The sequence below is a fragment of the Apis cerana genome, linkage group LG8 (genome assembly GCF_029169275.1).
Source record: "Apis cerana isolate GH-2021 linkage group LG8, AcerK_1.0, whole genome shotgun sequence".
Taxonomy (NCBI): domain Eukaryota; kingdom Metazoa; phylum Arthropoda; class Insecta; order Hymenoptera; family Apidae; genus Apis; species Apis cerana.
Window position 1 is genome coordinate 10,597,331 of NC_083859.1, and position 15,382 is coordinate 10,612,712.

At 35.5% G+C, this 15,382-nt stretch overlaps 1 protein-coding gene across 15 annotated transcripts in view; it reads right to left on the minus strand.

The window, feature by feature from the left end:
- The window catches only part of LOC108001532 (cAMP-specific 3',5'-cyclic phosphodiesterase), a 319,149-nt gene that overhangs the window by 158,913 nt on the left and 144,854 nt on the right, over window positions 1-15,382 (minus strand). For 2 of the 15 annotated variants that reach the window (XM_062078789.1, XM_062078788.1), the window contains exons 1-2: window positions 2,275-2,488; window positions 1,279-1,535 (exon numbers count right to left, since the gene is read on the minus strand). The exons of 11 other annotated variants lie outside the window; for them this stretch is intronic. In XM_062078789.1, coding sequence (XP_061934773.1) covers window positions 1,279-1,535; window positions 2,275-2,304 — 287 coding nt within the window. In that variant the 5' untranslated portion in view covers window positions 2,305-2,488. Of the gene's footprint in view, window positions 1-1,278; window positions 2,489-15,382 lie in introns of those variants that run through there. 2 more of the 15 variants (XM_062078813.1, XM_062078830.1) reach the window with 2 other exon arrangements.

Below are 15,382 nucleotides of genomic sequence, written 5' to 3' on the forward strand. Positions count from 1 at the left end.
ATGTTTTTCTTTATTATTTAATTTACAAATGATCGATCAAAATATTCGAAATTAAATTCTGAGAGATTGAAATTATTTAGAAATTGAATAAAACATTCGTAGGTACGATGTTAAAATTAATTAATATTCGATGAATTTCCATTTCGGAATTCCTCCTATTAAATAATAATCCTGATAAAAAGAAATGGTTCGATTCGTTGATGAGTTTAACGATGAATTTCTCACGTTTCTTCATGATTTAAAGGATCGTTAATTTCTCTACTCTATAAATTAAATTGAAAAAGAGAACGGTCCAAGGCATAAAATAAAGACGAAATGTTAAATTTCCAAGTAGAAAGCATTATACGCGAGCTAATTGAACAATAATTTCAAACTGGGACATTAAAGTATGGAACATTAAAGTGAATATATGTGTAACTGCAGGTCTGACTGCACACGCGTTCATTCTACTTACAAGAATCATTATCTTCTTATCCCGAGAAATATTGAGATAAATAAATTACGCATTAGCACGTAATGGACAATTTTAAACGTTTAATTAACAAATATCAATCGTGCGTATGAAATTAATTTTTTTTTAAATAAATTAATTAATACAAAAGAAAATAACAGATCTTCCGATCTTAATTCATTCCCGTTTAAAAAATATATTATTAATGCTCGATATCGAGGATCTTTCGATTCGCTCTCGATGGAACATCGCAAACACGGTAAATTATCGGACGCGATATTGATCTATAGCGTTCAGCAAGCGTCCAGAAAGCTTTCGAAATAGATCTAAAGGTGGCAGCACTGTACGACTCAAAAATTTACCAACCAACGAAACTGGAAATCGTGTTACCGACGTTCCCTGAATATTATTCCACAGTTGTGCTCTTCTTCAGTGTTTCGAATCATAGAATCACACCAATCTTGATCTTTTGACAAGAGATACACTTCTGGATGAATATACGTAATAAAATTTTGAGAAAATTTATCGAATCGGATTCATAAAAATTCCCTATAAAACGGGTTCTCGAAAAATCTTGCAAGATCAATCTATCGCGTCAGAGGAAGAAAACATTGAATGCTAAACAACCGACCCCCAAATATCTTAAATAACGAAAGAGTGTTGATCAGAAGGCTGTAGTTCGTGGAAGTAGCTGCAATGAAGGTATCAACGAGGAGGAAAGGGCAATCGCGGAGGAAGCATTTAGACTCTCCGGAGAGCAATCCTCTCATTCTGATAAGGGGTAACTCGGAAGAGCGCGATATATCACTGATTTATACTCTACTTACCGTACTTCGTGACCAACCACCACTGTCCAACCTCTACGTCTCCTCTTATCTTTCCTGCGCAATGATTCCGCTACACTGAGCCTCTCCATCGCGACACGTGTCCCCAACAAATCCTCCCAATCGCTCTGGAAATATCCCCCACTTTCGAAGTAGTTCCCTTCAACGATGCTTTCCTCCAGGTTCCTCATAATGGAGCGCCATGTCGATGTAGATGGCGCTGAAGTCGCGCGTAGTGCACTTTCACGTCTGATTATTTTCTAGGTTGTTTTTTTTTTTTTTTTACGGATTTTTTAGCATGATTCGACGAAAGTAATTGGTCGAAGAGATTTTGATCGTGTATTCAATGGCGATTAATAAAGTGTTAATAAGATTTAGGGGGATAAGGATCTGGAATCGGTCCTCGAAAAGAATTCAAATTTTCAAGTTGGATTTTATATATACGTATATATGTTCAATTTTGCGAGAGATGAAAAGAAGAAATAAGAAGATGGAAGAAATTGGTATCCCGAGATGTGATTAATATGGATTATTGGAACTCGTTAAAGTTCTCCACACGACAAGTCGACACGGAGTCACACATTTCAAAACAAAAATATCGCGCATCATCTGTGCAAAAATCACAAATTGAGACAAAGTCACATCTTCCAAAAATGGTATATAATTTGATTAATCAAATGCCAAAATGAAGCTGATTAATCTAATCGAAACAAGCAGTCTAAAAATACGTCGTCGATTATTATCTTCGATCGTCAGGAAACGATTAATTGGCCGATTTCTCAATGAAAATTAATCTTCCCTTCGAAACTTAAAATCTTCTTAACAAAAAAGAAAAGGAAAGTCAATGAGAAGAGACTGAGAAAAGAAAAAAAATAAATAAATAAAAATCGAATCTCGCACATTTAATGAATCAAACATCCAATTTCCACGTAAATCCAAACACTCCAATCCCATGATATATCTCACTATATATATATATATATATATACATATATGTACCTCACTATATTCGATCTTCCAATTAATCATAGTCTAAAAACATCTCTCGTGAACACCTTCAACGACAATTAGAATCGAGAAGAGTGCAACAGTTGGACAGCCGTGATCGCGGCTTCTCTGGGATTTTCGAGCGTTATCAGTTGCGGAAGAATCACCTCGAGAGAAGAGGTGACACGCGTCAGATAAGCATCCGAGCTTCGCGACGTACAGGCCAAGACTGAATGCCGTATTGTATTTATAGAGCGAGTCGGATTATTTTCAACGGCGTCGCTTTTCTCGCGTGCACGCGTGTACGTCGTTTGTCCTCTCCCTCCCTTCCTCCCCTCCACCCCCCGCGAAAAACAACCCTCTTTCTTCTGTACGAACATTCTTTCTTTTGATTCCTTTCTTCCTCTTCTGCTTCCTTTTTTTCCCCCTTTTTCTGTTCGTTTCGGTCGATGCTTTGATTCTTCATTCAGTTTTAGGTTAGGTTTTAGGTCCTTTCTTCAACATGGATGCACGATCTTTCGAATCATCCGCTTGAGTTCTGAATTTTTCTGATATCGTTATTTTTAGAAGAATTTTTGAAATATCGAAATACAGAGGTTTTTTTAATTTCGTTTCGGTGTTGCTTAAAATTCTTAGAAAAATGAATCGAACGAATTCAAGTCATTTCAAAGTGGAATTTTGGAATTGTTTGGTACTGTTTTCTATCATTGAGATATAGAGATTTCTTAGTTTGATACGTGGAATTGTTGAAAATAGAAAGTTCTGAATGGATATCGTCAAGTTTTGAAAAGTTTCCAAGTATTGACATTATTTACATGGAATATAGAAATGTAAACGTGAATGTTCGACAAGATGTTGAATATAAAATAGAGAAGTTCGATGATGAAACTCTTAGATACGAGACACGAGGGAATATGAACGCGTGTCGTTAGATTGAGTGCCACTGACAAGAATTTCGCATCGCGACATTTTTTTTTAATGTGTTTTTTTAATGTCTTTGGCACGTCGCTATCACCGAGTCACAATTTATCAATCGTACCAACGTCACCGCGCGGTAAATTTTTCTCCCACGCGTTTCTTAAATTCCCAAGGCGATACTCTAAGCCGAAACTCTACTTTCGAACCACTTTTAATCGAACATCGAAATGTCTTCATCGTGTCAATTTTTGCTCCTTTAAAGAATTCACACGTTTCAGAGGAATTTTCTTAATTTCAATTTCTTAGTGATTTTTTATCTTCTGGAATTAGGAGTCAAACGTTTCTTCCAGAATTATTTCCATCGAAAATTTCACCAAATTTAACTATTAACAACTCGTTCCTCCAAAAAATTTATACGTGTGAGACAAACTTGTTTCTTAACTCAATTTTAGTGACTTTTTAATGACTTTCCCTAGATACGAGTTGCGAGCCAAATATTTTTTCCAGAATTATTTTCATTGAAAATTTCATTAAGATTAACGATTTGTTCCTTCAAAAAATTTATATGTATGAGAGAAACTTGTTTCTTAACTCAATTTTAGCGACTTTCGCTCCCTAGATACGAGTTGCGAGCCAAATATTTTTTCCAGAATTATTTTCATTGAAAATTTCACCAAGTTTAACTATTAACAATTCGTTTCTCCGAAATATTTACACATGTGAGAGAAATGCGTTTCTTAACCTCAATTTTAGTGACTTTTCGCTCCCTAGATACGAGTTGTGAGACAAATATTTCCTCCAGAATTATTTCTATTGAAAATTTCATTAAGATCAACGATCCCTTCAAAAAATTTATGTGAGAGAAACGTATCTCTTAATCTCAATTTTAGTGACTTTTCTTCCCCCTTAGAATGATCGCGAGTCAGATTTCTTTCTTCCAGAATTATTCATATCTTCAAATTGAAAAAAAAAAAATGAATAAACAAACATTTATTCTCCTGCATTAAATCAAAAGAGAAGAAATTGGGGAATTTTGGAAATTCGTTCCCTCGATTCATAAATTTCGTTTCGGGGAATTATTTTCGCGGGCGAAAAATGAAAATTACGAGCGGAAATCGGTGTCACGGAATGTTTTATTTGGCAGGAATGCAAGTGCAGCTGTCGCATAACTGTTTCAACCGGCTTCCGAGTAGTACGCATGATCGATCGAATGGCGAATCAACGATGTCTCACGATGCGATCCAACGAAAATCACCCAGCGAAATCGTCGCTCGATCTTCCGGCGGAGGAACACGTGTTGCCCCTCGCGAAAAGGGGACGAGACGTTTACAAAATATCCTCGAAATACGTGACGATTGGCGATTAATCCAATAATGATATCGGTGCCAGGGATCCTGGTTTAACAAACTATCATTGGTACAACCCTATTTCTTTGTTAATAGTCGGTGCTTGCCCACTGCCAAACCGTGTATCGTCAAAGTTGCCATAAAATCTTGTGTGTATACGAAATTAGGTCGGTGTATCTTTGAAGATTTAATTCGACGCCTCAATCAAATTTTGTTCCAACGTAAATTAATATATCGTCAGTTCCATAATAAAATATTTATCAGAGTTATTTAGATTTCTTTTTGATTGAAAATTTTACCATTTTAACTCCTTCGAGATCGAAAAGAGATGGAATATTGAAGTTAGAGGGAAAGGATTGGGACAATTTTGTGAGATGGATATCTTGGAGAAGTTCGGGAGGACGAAAATAATTCTGAAAGGAATTCATTCTGTGAAACCTTGAAGGGACATTCAGGAGCAATGCTAGTCAGAGCCAAGTCGTAGTGGTTGGACGATGACTGAACCGATCATCTCGTTTATTCTGTTCAACTATATGGCCACGATTTATGTTACTCGTAATAACAGTTTCCTTTTTAACACGTGTTTTGATTTCAAAATCTCAAGCGATTTTTAATTCTTCCATTCGAGATCCCGCTCGATGTCATATTATTACGTGCCAACTTTATTCGAGGCGATTATTCGAGGCGATCGTGATGATTTATCTAAATTCCAACCAACTTCTCAACTAACTTTAGAATTGCACCAGGTTTACACACCAGACCAAAACGCAACGCTCCTCCCTTTCCCTCTTATCTCGGCAATTAAAAATTAAAGAACAAATAGAGATCGAAGGTTTCGACTATTTTTCTTTTTTCTATACCAGTTTAATTCCGCTGGATCAGGTGGAAAAATAAAAATCTTAAAAGCAAACTTCCGCGATGCAACTCGACGAAAAATGTCACGTGTTTCGTATATCTTTAAATAAGAAGATTAAAAATTAATACAAAGAGAAAAATGCTGAACTTTAATTAATCGATTATTTCCTAGAAAAAAAAATTTAAGTGAATGTATTTCCTCAAACAATTTTCATATTTTTCGAGAGACGTGAAAAATGTATCGCTTCGTTTATCACGATTCTCGAAAAGAAAAGAAAAAAGAGTTCCAAGTTTCCCTCGTCGCCGGAAGTCGCGTATCTCTTCCTCCTTCCTCCTTCAACGTCGTTACAAATCGAGGAGAGAATTGGCCAGGATTTCGCGGCCATGTTATAACGGCTTATGATTCACGTTGACACACGCGGCTGTTTGGCAAGAATTTGGCGAAGAAAAATGCGGGCAACAGCGGCAACGTTGGCCACCACGGGTTCCCGAAATACGGAGGAGCCATTATAATTGGCCGCACCCACGATTTATAAGCCGCGGCGCAGAACGAAAACCTCTTGTTTACGATAAATAATCGGCGGCCTGATGACGATCAAGGCGATTCTAAACATAACCTGTCGCTTGAGGACTTGGTCGAACGGCGAGAAATGGCTCCAGCTTTGCGAAAAGCACTCTGATCTCTTCCAAATATTTTAATTTGATTAAACAAAGAAAAAAAGAAAGTTCCGTTGGAAGTTCTTCTCGATTTTTCTTCGCGATTATCGAGTGTTTGTTGTTCTTGTGCGAGATTTCAGAGTGGAAAGAGTTCAGAGAAGAAGTGTTTGAATTTTAATTATTTCGAAGCAAAGATCGTGATATTAGTATTGAAGAAAAAAAGAGAAATTAAGAAACTTTGTCAGATTATGGAAGAGGGGTGTGGTAGAATAGCAGGTAGTAGAATATTATAAAATTTTGGGTTTTGTTAGTTTAATTTTAATAAGAATTTTTATCGTGAATTTTACTCGATGTTTTGTCTCTAATTTTAATTAAGTTTCAACGAATTGTTCGTTTTCTCTACGTTTTCTCTTCTTCCAGGGGGTTTTAGTCTATAAACATTTTTATTATTCCGAGAACTTGATCTTCTTCCGAAGGAAGAAGTAGTTAAAGAATATCTTCTCAAACAAGTTGAAGGAGATTATATCAACAATCAAGGAAGAAACGATAAAATGGTTTATTCCGGTACACGGTTGCTTTCGGTATACACTTTCTTCCCTCCTTTTGTCAAGCTTCTATTGCAATCACAAAGGAGATTGTTACAATTATTTAACCATTCGATGAATATTATTCCTTTGTTGAAAAGTTGTAAATTCTTTTCCATTCCATTCTTAGTTTTCAGCAGATTTGGAATTACTTCAAAAGATGAATTTGTTACGATTCTAGATATCAATTGAATATCGTCGAGATCGTCGAAGAAGCGTTTTGTTATATAAATTTTTCGAAATAAGTTTCGTCGTTGATTGAAAAATATCGATAAGAAAATTGTCGTTCGATTAATCTAAACGAAGATTTCCTTGTTTCCTTTTCGAAAATATTTTTTAGAAATAAATTACCTGTATATTTACGTGAAAAATTTGGTTGACAGAGACAGATGGTATTCCATCTTTTTTCAAGTTCGTTGAAGGAATGTTGAAAATTTTTCTCTTTTCGTTAAACTAAGCTGAAAAAGTATTTCGGATCCTAAAAATATATATCAGGAAAAGCTCGTATTTAAGAAAGATATATCGCCGTGACTGACTGTCCCGCGAACGTTAAATTATGACGACAATTCGTAAAAATAAAGATGAAATTATGCTTCGTCGTCAAAATTCATGTTTTTCATGTTGGTTAAAATTTTTTAACCAACGATTAATGATCAACACAGCAAATTCTGACACTTTTAACGCATATTTACGACACATACATATATATGAAAAAACAGTAACAGATCATTTTTCACAAATAAATTCACCAACAAATAATTTTGCAAAACTCGTCTAAGAAGGATGAAACGTTGGATGGGTTCGTTCTTCGAAAGAAAACGCTTCCGTATTAAAACGAATTAGATGAATTTTATAAGAAGGAGAAGAGAGGTTAAAAGAATACGAATAATTTCGTGAAAATAAGAATTCTATAATTATATGATTCGCGTAGAACAATTCGGAATTCGGGACGAAAATTTCGGTATGTAGGGCACAACCTTGCCACGAAATCTGCGAATATTTTGCAATGTTGCTTTGAAGATACATGGCAAGATACATGGATGTAAATTGGGCAAAAGATCGACCCCTTTTTCAAATGACAAAACGGAGACGAAAATAAAATCCGGCTCTATTTCTTTTCCCGCGCGCGAATTATGCGAAACAGAAAGTATCGAATGGAACGAGATGTTGCGATTTTCCCACGCAAGAGAATCAAAAGAACCATAAATTCGATAAAATGAGATATCGTTGTTATTAATGGCACATTGCAATCTCGTATCGCATTATTGAGAATTTCATTTTATCATCATTCTCATTAAATACGTATATATATTTATATTTATATATTAAATAATCGTGCGAAGAAAAAATAAACGTGTTTCACTTTTCGAAAAGAAACGTAATTCGCCCAAGGGGAAAATTGATTGAAAATTGATTTGAAAATTCCCTCTGTTTCGCCTCCGTTATCGGTTGTCGGTAATAGCGCAACGATCGTGTGGCGCCATCGGTAGTTCCCGAAAGAACTATTCGATACGTTCTACTTTACTTTGTAGATAACTACTTTCGAGCTTTCTTCGAAGAACGTTTTATCGATCGTTCTTTCTCTCTCCTTTCCTTTCCTTTTCTTGAACGCTCCATAATTTAGAAAGAAAATTCTGAAGCTTATCGTTATCCTTTTACAAAAAATTCGACAAAATCTCTTCTTCGTGCCATTCTTAGTTCAATTCAAAATCCTCCCATCCGCTTTCCACTTTCTCACCGTAAAGCATCCGTACACTCACTCAAATTCACCCAGAAACCTCGAAAGGAGGATCAAGACAAACAAGAAAATTATCTTCCGTGTCCCTGATTCTTCATCTCTTTTAAAACCGCTCTGCCCACCGGAAACCACTTTTCACACGAGAGGAGAGGACCCCCCCTCCGCGCGACGGTGAGGTGGGTGAAAACGGCGGCGAGTTTTTTCCCGGCCGAGTTCCCTCTCTCCCCTCCCCCTCCCAACTCGCTCCTCCGTGAAAAGGAAAGGCAAACCGAGGCGCGCATCGCGCCACTCGGCGACAATATTCGCCGACATTAGGACGCGAGCGAAGGCCGTGGTGGCGACGCGGAACGAAGGAACTATCGCGGCCGAGGTGTGCTGTTTGCGCGCTGCCTTCGCTCGATCCGTTTTCCACGAAAGAGGGGCGCGCTAACGCGGCGAGCAAACACTGTACTTCGTAATTGCCTCAAATGCAAGAAATTGCCTCCTCCTTCTCCTCGTCCCAATGTTTTCGATTAATTACGCGTGAATATTCCATTTCAGACGGCGGTTTCGCGTGTTGTTTCCACGCTTTCGAGTACCTGGTATTCGGAAACTCGAGCATCGAGGTTGCGCCTTCGCGCGAATATTCCTACCGAGGGATGAAATTCCACTCTCTCTCTCTCTCTCTCTCTCTCTGTCTCTCTCTCTATCTCTCTGACTGGGTAACAGTTTCAGACAGCTCGGATGTTGTTTGGATTCCGTTGGACACTCCACACCGGTGTTTGGGCGTTTTGAGCATTACGCGCCGATGCTTGCGAGAATTTAACTACGTATGCTGGAATATGATGGAATTAAAAAGGGGGAGTTTAATGCTACGTTTCGGCACAAACGTGTGCTCGAAGGTAAGCACGTTTTGATGATTATTGAATAATTAAATGGAAAATAGTTTCGAGAGGATTTGGAAAGTTAAAGCCTATTCTAGGGCAGAGTTAGATAATAAGATATTCGTGGGATGACGAAAGTTTAAAATGCCTGTAAAAAATATCCGCTTGAATTTTATCCATATAATGCAATTTTCAGCCTCGAAACGAGTTTTCCACAGAGAAATGAGAAATAAGGATACGAATAACGGAGCAGAATCCAGTGTGGAGGGATATTTAACAAGAATCGAGATCGTATCTTAAGTAGCAGCTGTGGGGGGAGGTGTTCGCCGGTGGATATGATTTGCATAATGGTTCGACGTGACGAATCGTTGAACCTTCAGCCGGTGGAAATTTTCTCTGCCACCAGAGAGGAGAAAATGCATTCGAATGGCCGACGTAACGGCCAACGTAACACCCATTTCAACGACCTCACCAGAACGATTATATACGAAATATACACGGAAGGAACTCTTATTGGATGACGTCGAAATTCTAGTACATTATAGCATGGTTGTTATCTATATAGTTATTATAGTATATAGTTGTTATCTATGGTATAGTTGTTTCGATGGAAATTGAAAAATTTGTCTTTGTCCTTTGCTGGGAGGACAAAATAAATTTAAAGGGTCAAAGAAGCGAATATCGTTGGCCAGTCGATGAAACGTATATAATTTTACATCTCAGGTGGATCCAATTTCATTTGGGATGGGTGATGGTGGTTAATTTTCTAGGTTAATTTTGAGTTAGGGGTAGCAGAGTTGTTGGCAAGTTTCGGTTCGGTTGAAAATTTACTATTACTCGAAAGTTGCATACGTCGTTCGGTTAACGTAAGTAAAGCAATTTTAAATTTCTAGCTTTTAGTTAGATCTTAGAGCGCAGTATCTTAAAATAATTACAATTCGATTATCCAGTTAGAACTAATAAATAAAATAAATTCTAGGAAAAAAGTCTACTTTTAGAATTTAAAAGGAAATGATCTTTGAGGAAATCAGAGTCGAATTCCCCGATATATTTTCACAAAAATAGATGATCCTGAAAAATTGAAATTTTCCATTACCCTCTCCCCTCGAACGAAATTATTCCACCTATACATTTTTGCCAATCTTCGCCAAACTTTTTCCCCAACTGGCCCGGAAGTTGCTTCAAAAATTCGTTGGAGGAACGTCACCAATTCTCCTTCGATTTGATCTCGGGGGAGGAAATTATCGGCTGCATCCCCCCTCGAATTTTCTATTCCAGAAGAGGAAGAGGGAAAAAGGGCGGATTTAAGGTGGCGAGGGTGGCAATATCGGCTATGCCCGACCAAGGGGGTGTAGTTATTCGGCTGGGGGAGGGCGACGGGGGGAGGGGTTGGGACACGTTTCGGGGGCGGTCGATATCACCGGCCGTCAAAGCGCCACCGTGAGCCGCTACACAATCAAATTTTCAAGTCGGCTCAAATTGCATTTTGATTCTCGATCGATCCACGGTTTTATCATCGCGGTTCGTTTCATTCTCCTTTTTCTATTTTTTTTATTTGCAATGGAGACTGGGAACGTTGGGTGGAGCATCCAACTGGGATTAAGTAATAATTTGATAACGAATATTGGAATAATGATTTTTTTGGATTCGTGTTATTTTCTTTCTTTTCGTAGAGAAAGATCAGAGTAGGATTAAACATCTCTTTTTTTATTCTTATTTTGGATTAAATGGGAAACGTAAATGGAATAATAATTTAATAATGAATAATTGAAAATGATTTTTCGAATTCGTGTTATTTTTTTTCTAAAGGAAGATGTCTTTTTTATTAAATGGAAAACGTATGTAAATGGAATAATAATTTATTAATAAATATTGGAATAATTGAAAGTGATTTTTTGGATTCGTGTTATTTTCTTTCTTTTCGTAGAGAAAGATCAGAGTAGGATTAAACATCTCTTTTTTTATTCTTATTTTGGATTAAATGGGAAACGTAAATGGAATAATAATTTAATAATGAATAATTGAAAATGATTTTTCGAATTCGTGTTATTTTTTTTCTAAAGGAAGATGTCTTTTTTATTAAATGGAAAACGTATGTAAATGGAATAATAATTTATTAATAAATATTGGAATAATTGAAAGTGATTTTTTGGATTCGTGTTATTTTTTTTCTTTTCGTGGAGAAAACTCAGAGTAGGATTTAGCATCTCTTTTTTCCTTTTTATTTTGGATTAAACAGGAAACGTAAATGGAATAATAATTTAATAATGAATAATTGAAAATGATTTTTCGAATTCGTGTTATTTTTTCTTTCTTTCTAAAGGAAGATCTCTCTTTTTCTTTTTATTTTGAATTAAATGGAAAACGTAAGTAGAATAATAATTTAACAATGAATATTGGAATAATTGAAAGTGATTTTTTGGATTCGTGTTATTTTTTTTTCTTTCCAGAGAAAGATCAGACTAAGATTATGAAGAAACGTACATAAGTAGAATAATAATTTAACAGTATACAATATTGGAATAATTGAAAAAGATTTTCCGTATTCGTGTCTTTTTTTTTTCTTTCTAAAGTAAGATCAAGTTAGGATTAAAGTAATATTTGGAGAATTACGGAATAGCATCTCTTTTTCTTTCATTTGCAATGGAAAACAGTTAGGTGGAGCGTTGCAACAAGCGTTGTTTAATCTCGCACGTAAATGGAATCGAATAATTTAATAATGAATATTGGAATAATTGAAAGTGATTTTTCGTGTATATTTTTTTTCTTTCTAAAGGAAGATCGAGCTAGAATTAAGCTAATAATTTGGAGAATCAAAATTGCTCGTAATCCCTTTTTCTTTTTTATTTTGGATTTTCTTTTTAAATGGAATAATAATTTAACAACGAATATTGGAATAATTGAAAAGCTTTCTTTTCTTGCTCCCTTTCGAGGAAAGATCGCGTAATATCTGGAAATTGTTTCCAGAAAAATTAATAAACTATCTAATTTACAATTATTGTGTTAAGATACCAAATAATTTAAAATACCACGAAATTATAACTTTATCCATTTTCGTACGAGGGAACGAAATGTAAAATATAATTTCTTTGACTAAATTCATGATATCACAAAAGTCCACCTCTGCATATACATTAGATAATATTTTTCCACAAAAAGAGACTTGCACTCATCATTTCCGCGAATAGATTTGAAATCTATTCTATATCTACTCGTGAAAAAAAAAATAGCAATTGCTCGCATCACGATGCAAATGGAACGCACTTTGTTTACCGAATTAAAATTTATAGTGTCTGGTATTTTCAAGGACGCGTGAAGGGGCTGAAAAGTTTGGCCTTTGAAGCGAGCCCTGCGGCGGAGCGGTTTCCAAAGGGTGGCCACGCAAAAAGCAAGTTTCAAAACTCTGAAATTAATTTGCCGTCACAACGCTGTCCCTCATTTCCATGAAATAGGCCAGGCCACCTTTTCAGGATTAATTTTCGTCTTGGAAAAGTTGTTATTAATTCTTGAAATTCCTCTGAAACTCTGCCCGTGTTAAAATAATCTCTCGATAAACGATTGGCCGGGTCGAAGGTTGATACATTTTTCTCATAATCGAGGAAACGAAAAATGAATTTTGGGCGAGATTTACTTGGAATTTTCAGATCTCGTTCAACGCCGTTTAAAAGGGAATTGGGATGGAAAGCGTTGAATCGTATAATCCCTTCCAATTAATCTAGAAATAATTTTAGAAATTTAAAGAGGAGGAAACGCACGAATCGGGAATCGAAAGTAAGTGGATCGAGTTTTCAATAAGTTGAACTGATTCAGGGAAAATTTTAATCCGATTCTAAATATCCAGCGGGATTTAAAAGTAATGGATTTCGTGCCGATGAATATTCCTGGAATGTTTTGCAAAGAATATACTTTCGCGAGATAATTTACGCGGCAATCGATCCGAAATGGATATATATGGATTACGTTGTACCATTCTGTACAACTCGTGTCTGACCACAGACGTCCGTTTTCCCTTATCCACGTGTTAGATGCGGTCTCTCTTCGTTATTTCTATTTTTCAGAAAAAAAAGAAAAAAAACACAACAGATGCCATCAGAGTAATTAATGACATTTCACGTAAAAATAACGAGAAAGAAGTGGAAAAGAGGAATCAAAATTAAACGCTCGGTGAATGTTTACAGAGAGGCAAATATCGATCGACTTCTTTTTCAATAACGTAATTTTTCTCAACATCCGTGAAGAGTTTATTCGACGATCGTTATTGATTAAAAGAGAAAAAAAATTATTATTAACGAGCACGCTCAACAAATACATTTATAATACCATAAAATCGATTTCTAACCTCGTTTGAAAATTGTCGATCGATATTAATTCCAATTGATTCGAACCAACCTAACCTGTTTCGAACAAACCTGTTTCTCTTAATCGCTCTTTTTAACTTGGAAAAAAAAAATCTTCGTTGATCTCGACGACATATTACATTATATATTTAAAGCAAAGATCATCGACATACCATCCCTGAAACATCCCTGAAACAGATCCTGATATCCTAAATATATCCATATTGTAGTTACTTCCATAAAATCTGGAAAAGAATCTGGAAAAAGGATCGAAGTGGCACGAAACGTTGAAAACGTTTGCGTGCATGCACACAAGTTCATCGTGGAGCTTTTATAGGTCAAGTTCTCGATTCGTCTCGCCGTGGGTGGCCACTGGGTGGAAGCTGAAAGCACGCCGCGCTCGTTAACGGCCTAGGCCTAGGCCTTACGCCTTATCTCCCCTTCCCCTCCATTCTCGACGATGCAAAATTAGCCCAGCTCGATTAAATAATTATTATAGATTATATATATTATAATAATAGATTAAATAATTTCTATTATTCCTCGAAATTTGTGAACCGGACTCAAGTTTGCCAAAAGATTATTTCTTTGATAAGTGATTTCTTCTCGAGGAATTTCACTTCCTTTGTTGTAATTTTGGATATATATATACGGAATGAATACATGATATCTTAGAATCGTTCCATCTCTCAGCAAGCCTCATTATTCCAAAATTATTGGGGTTTATTCGCAAAATATTAAATAAATTCGCTCGAGGTGCCTTTTTACTTCGCTTACGGATTGGAATCACGCTTTGTCACGGAGAGAATTTTTTTAATAACGAGTAACAATCGGATGGAGCAAGATCTGGGGAGTACAGATGCAACGCGAGGTTCGCCAATTTTGGCCGTTTTCCTGCTACGGCGTCTTTCAATTTATCGAGCTGATATTTGCAATATTTTGCAGAATCGATGACGGTTTCGCCTTGAGAAAGGAGCTCGTAGTGGACTACACCTTTCCCATCAAATGGATAAAAGAAGTTTGTTCGGGCGAAGTCCAGTGAAGGTCTATTTGGCCTTAAATCAAGCGCGTTTTCGATGTTAATTTTTTAAGATTCTTAATTTTACTTGAATTTTTAGTTATTACAGTTTTATTTTCCATTATTGATAATGAAATTAATACTTGATTATTTTTAATTTTTCTTGTATTTTCTGTATGTGAGTTAGTTTTAGGACTATCATTATTGGTTAGAATAAATTATGAATTAGGACATCAAAAATTAAATACAATAGATTTAATTTATTAAATATATTTTATTTATTTATATTATGATTGTTTTTATATTCATATATTTATTAGCTTTATTTATAAAAAAAGTTTCTAATTTTAATGTAATTATTGGAAATTTAATTATAATTATTTTATTTTTTAATTTGTTTAATTTAAATTGGATTGAATGAATTAATATTTTTTGTAACTTAAGATTTAATAATTATTCTTATGGGTTAATTATATTAACTTTATGAGTTTTTGGTTTAATTTTTGTATTATTAGATATAAATAATTTAAATTGTTTATTAATAAATTTAATGTTAATAATTTCATTAATATTAGTTTTTATATCAATAAATTTATTAGTATTTTATTTATTTTATGAATTTGGTTTATTATTGATTTTTTATACAGTTTTTATATAGCACATTTTCGTACGAATCTCATCTCCAGTGACGAGTCTCTTTAAGAAATCTCTTTCACGTCGCTGGGAAAGGAAATGGCACGTGGAGTCGCGGTTCAGAAAGTCTCAATAGCTATGGAAGCCAAACTTTACATTCGATTCACATAT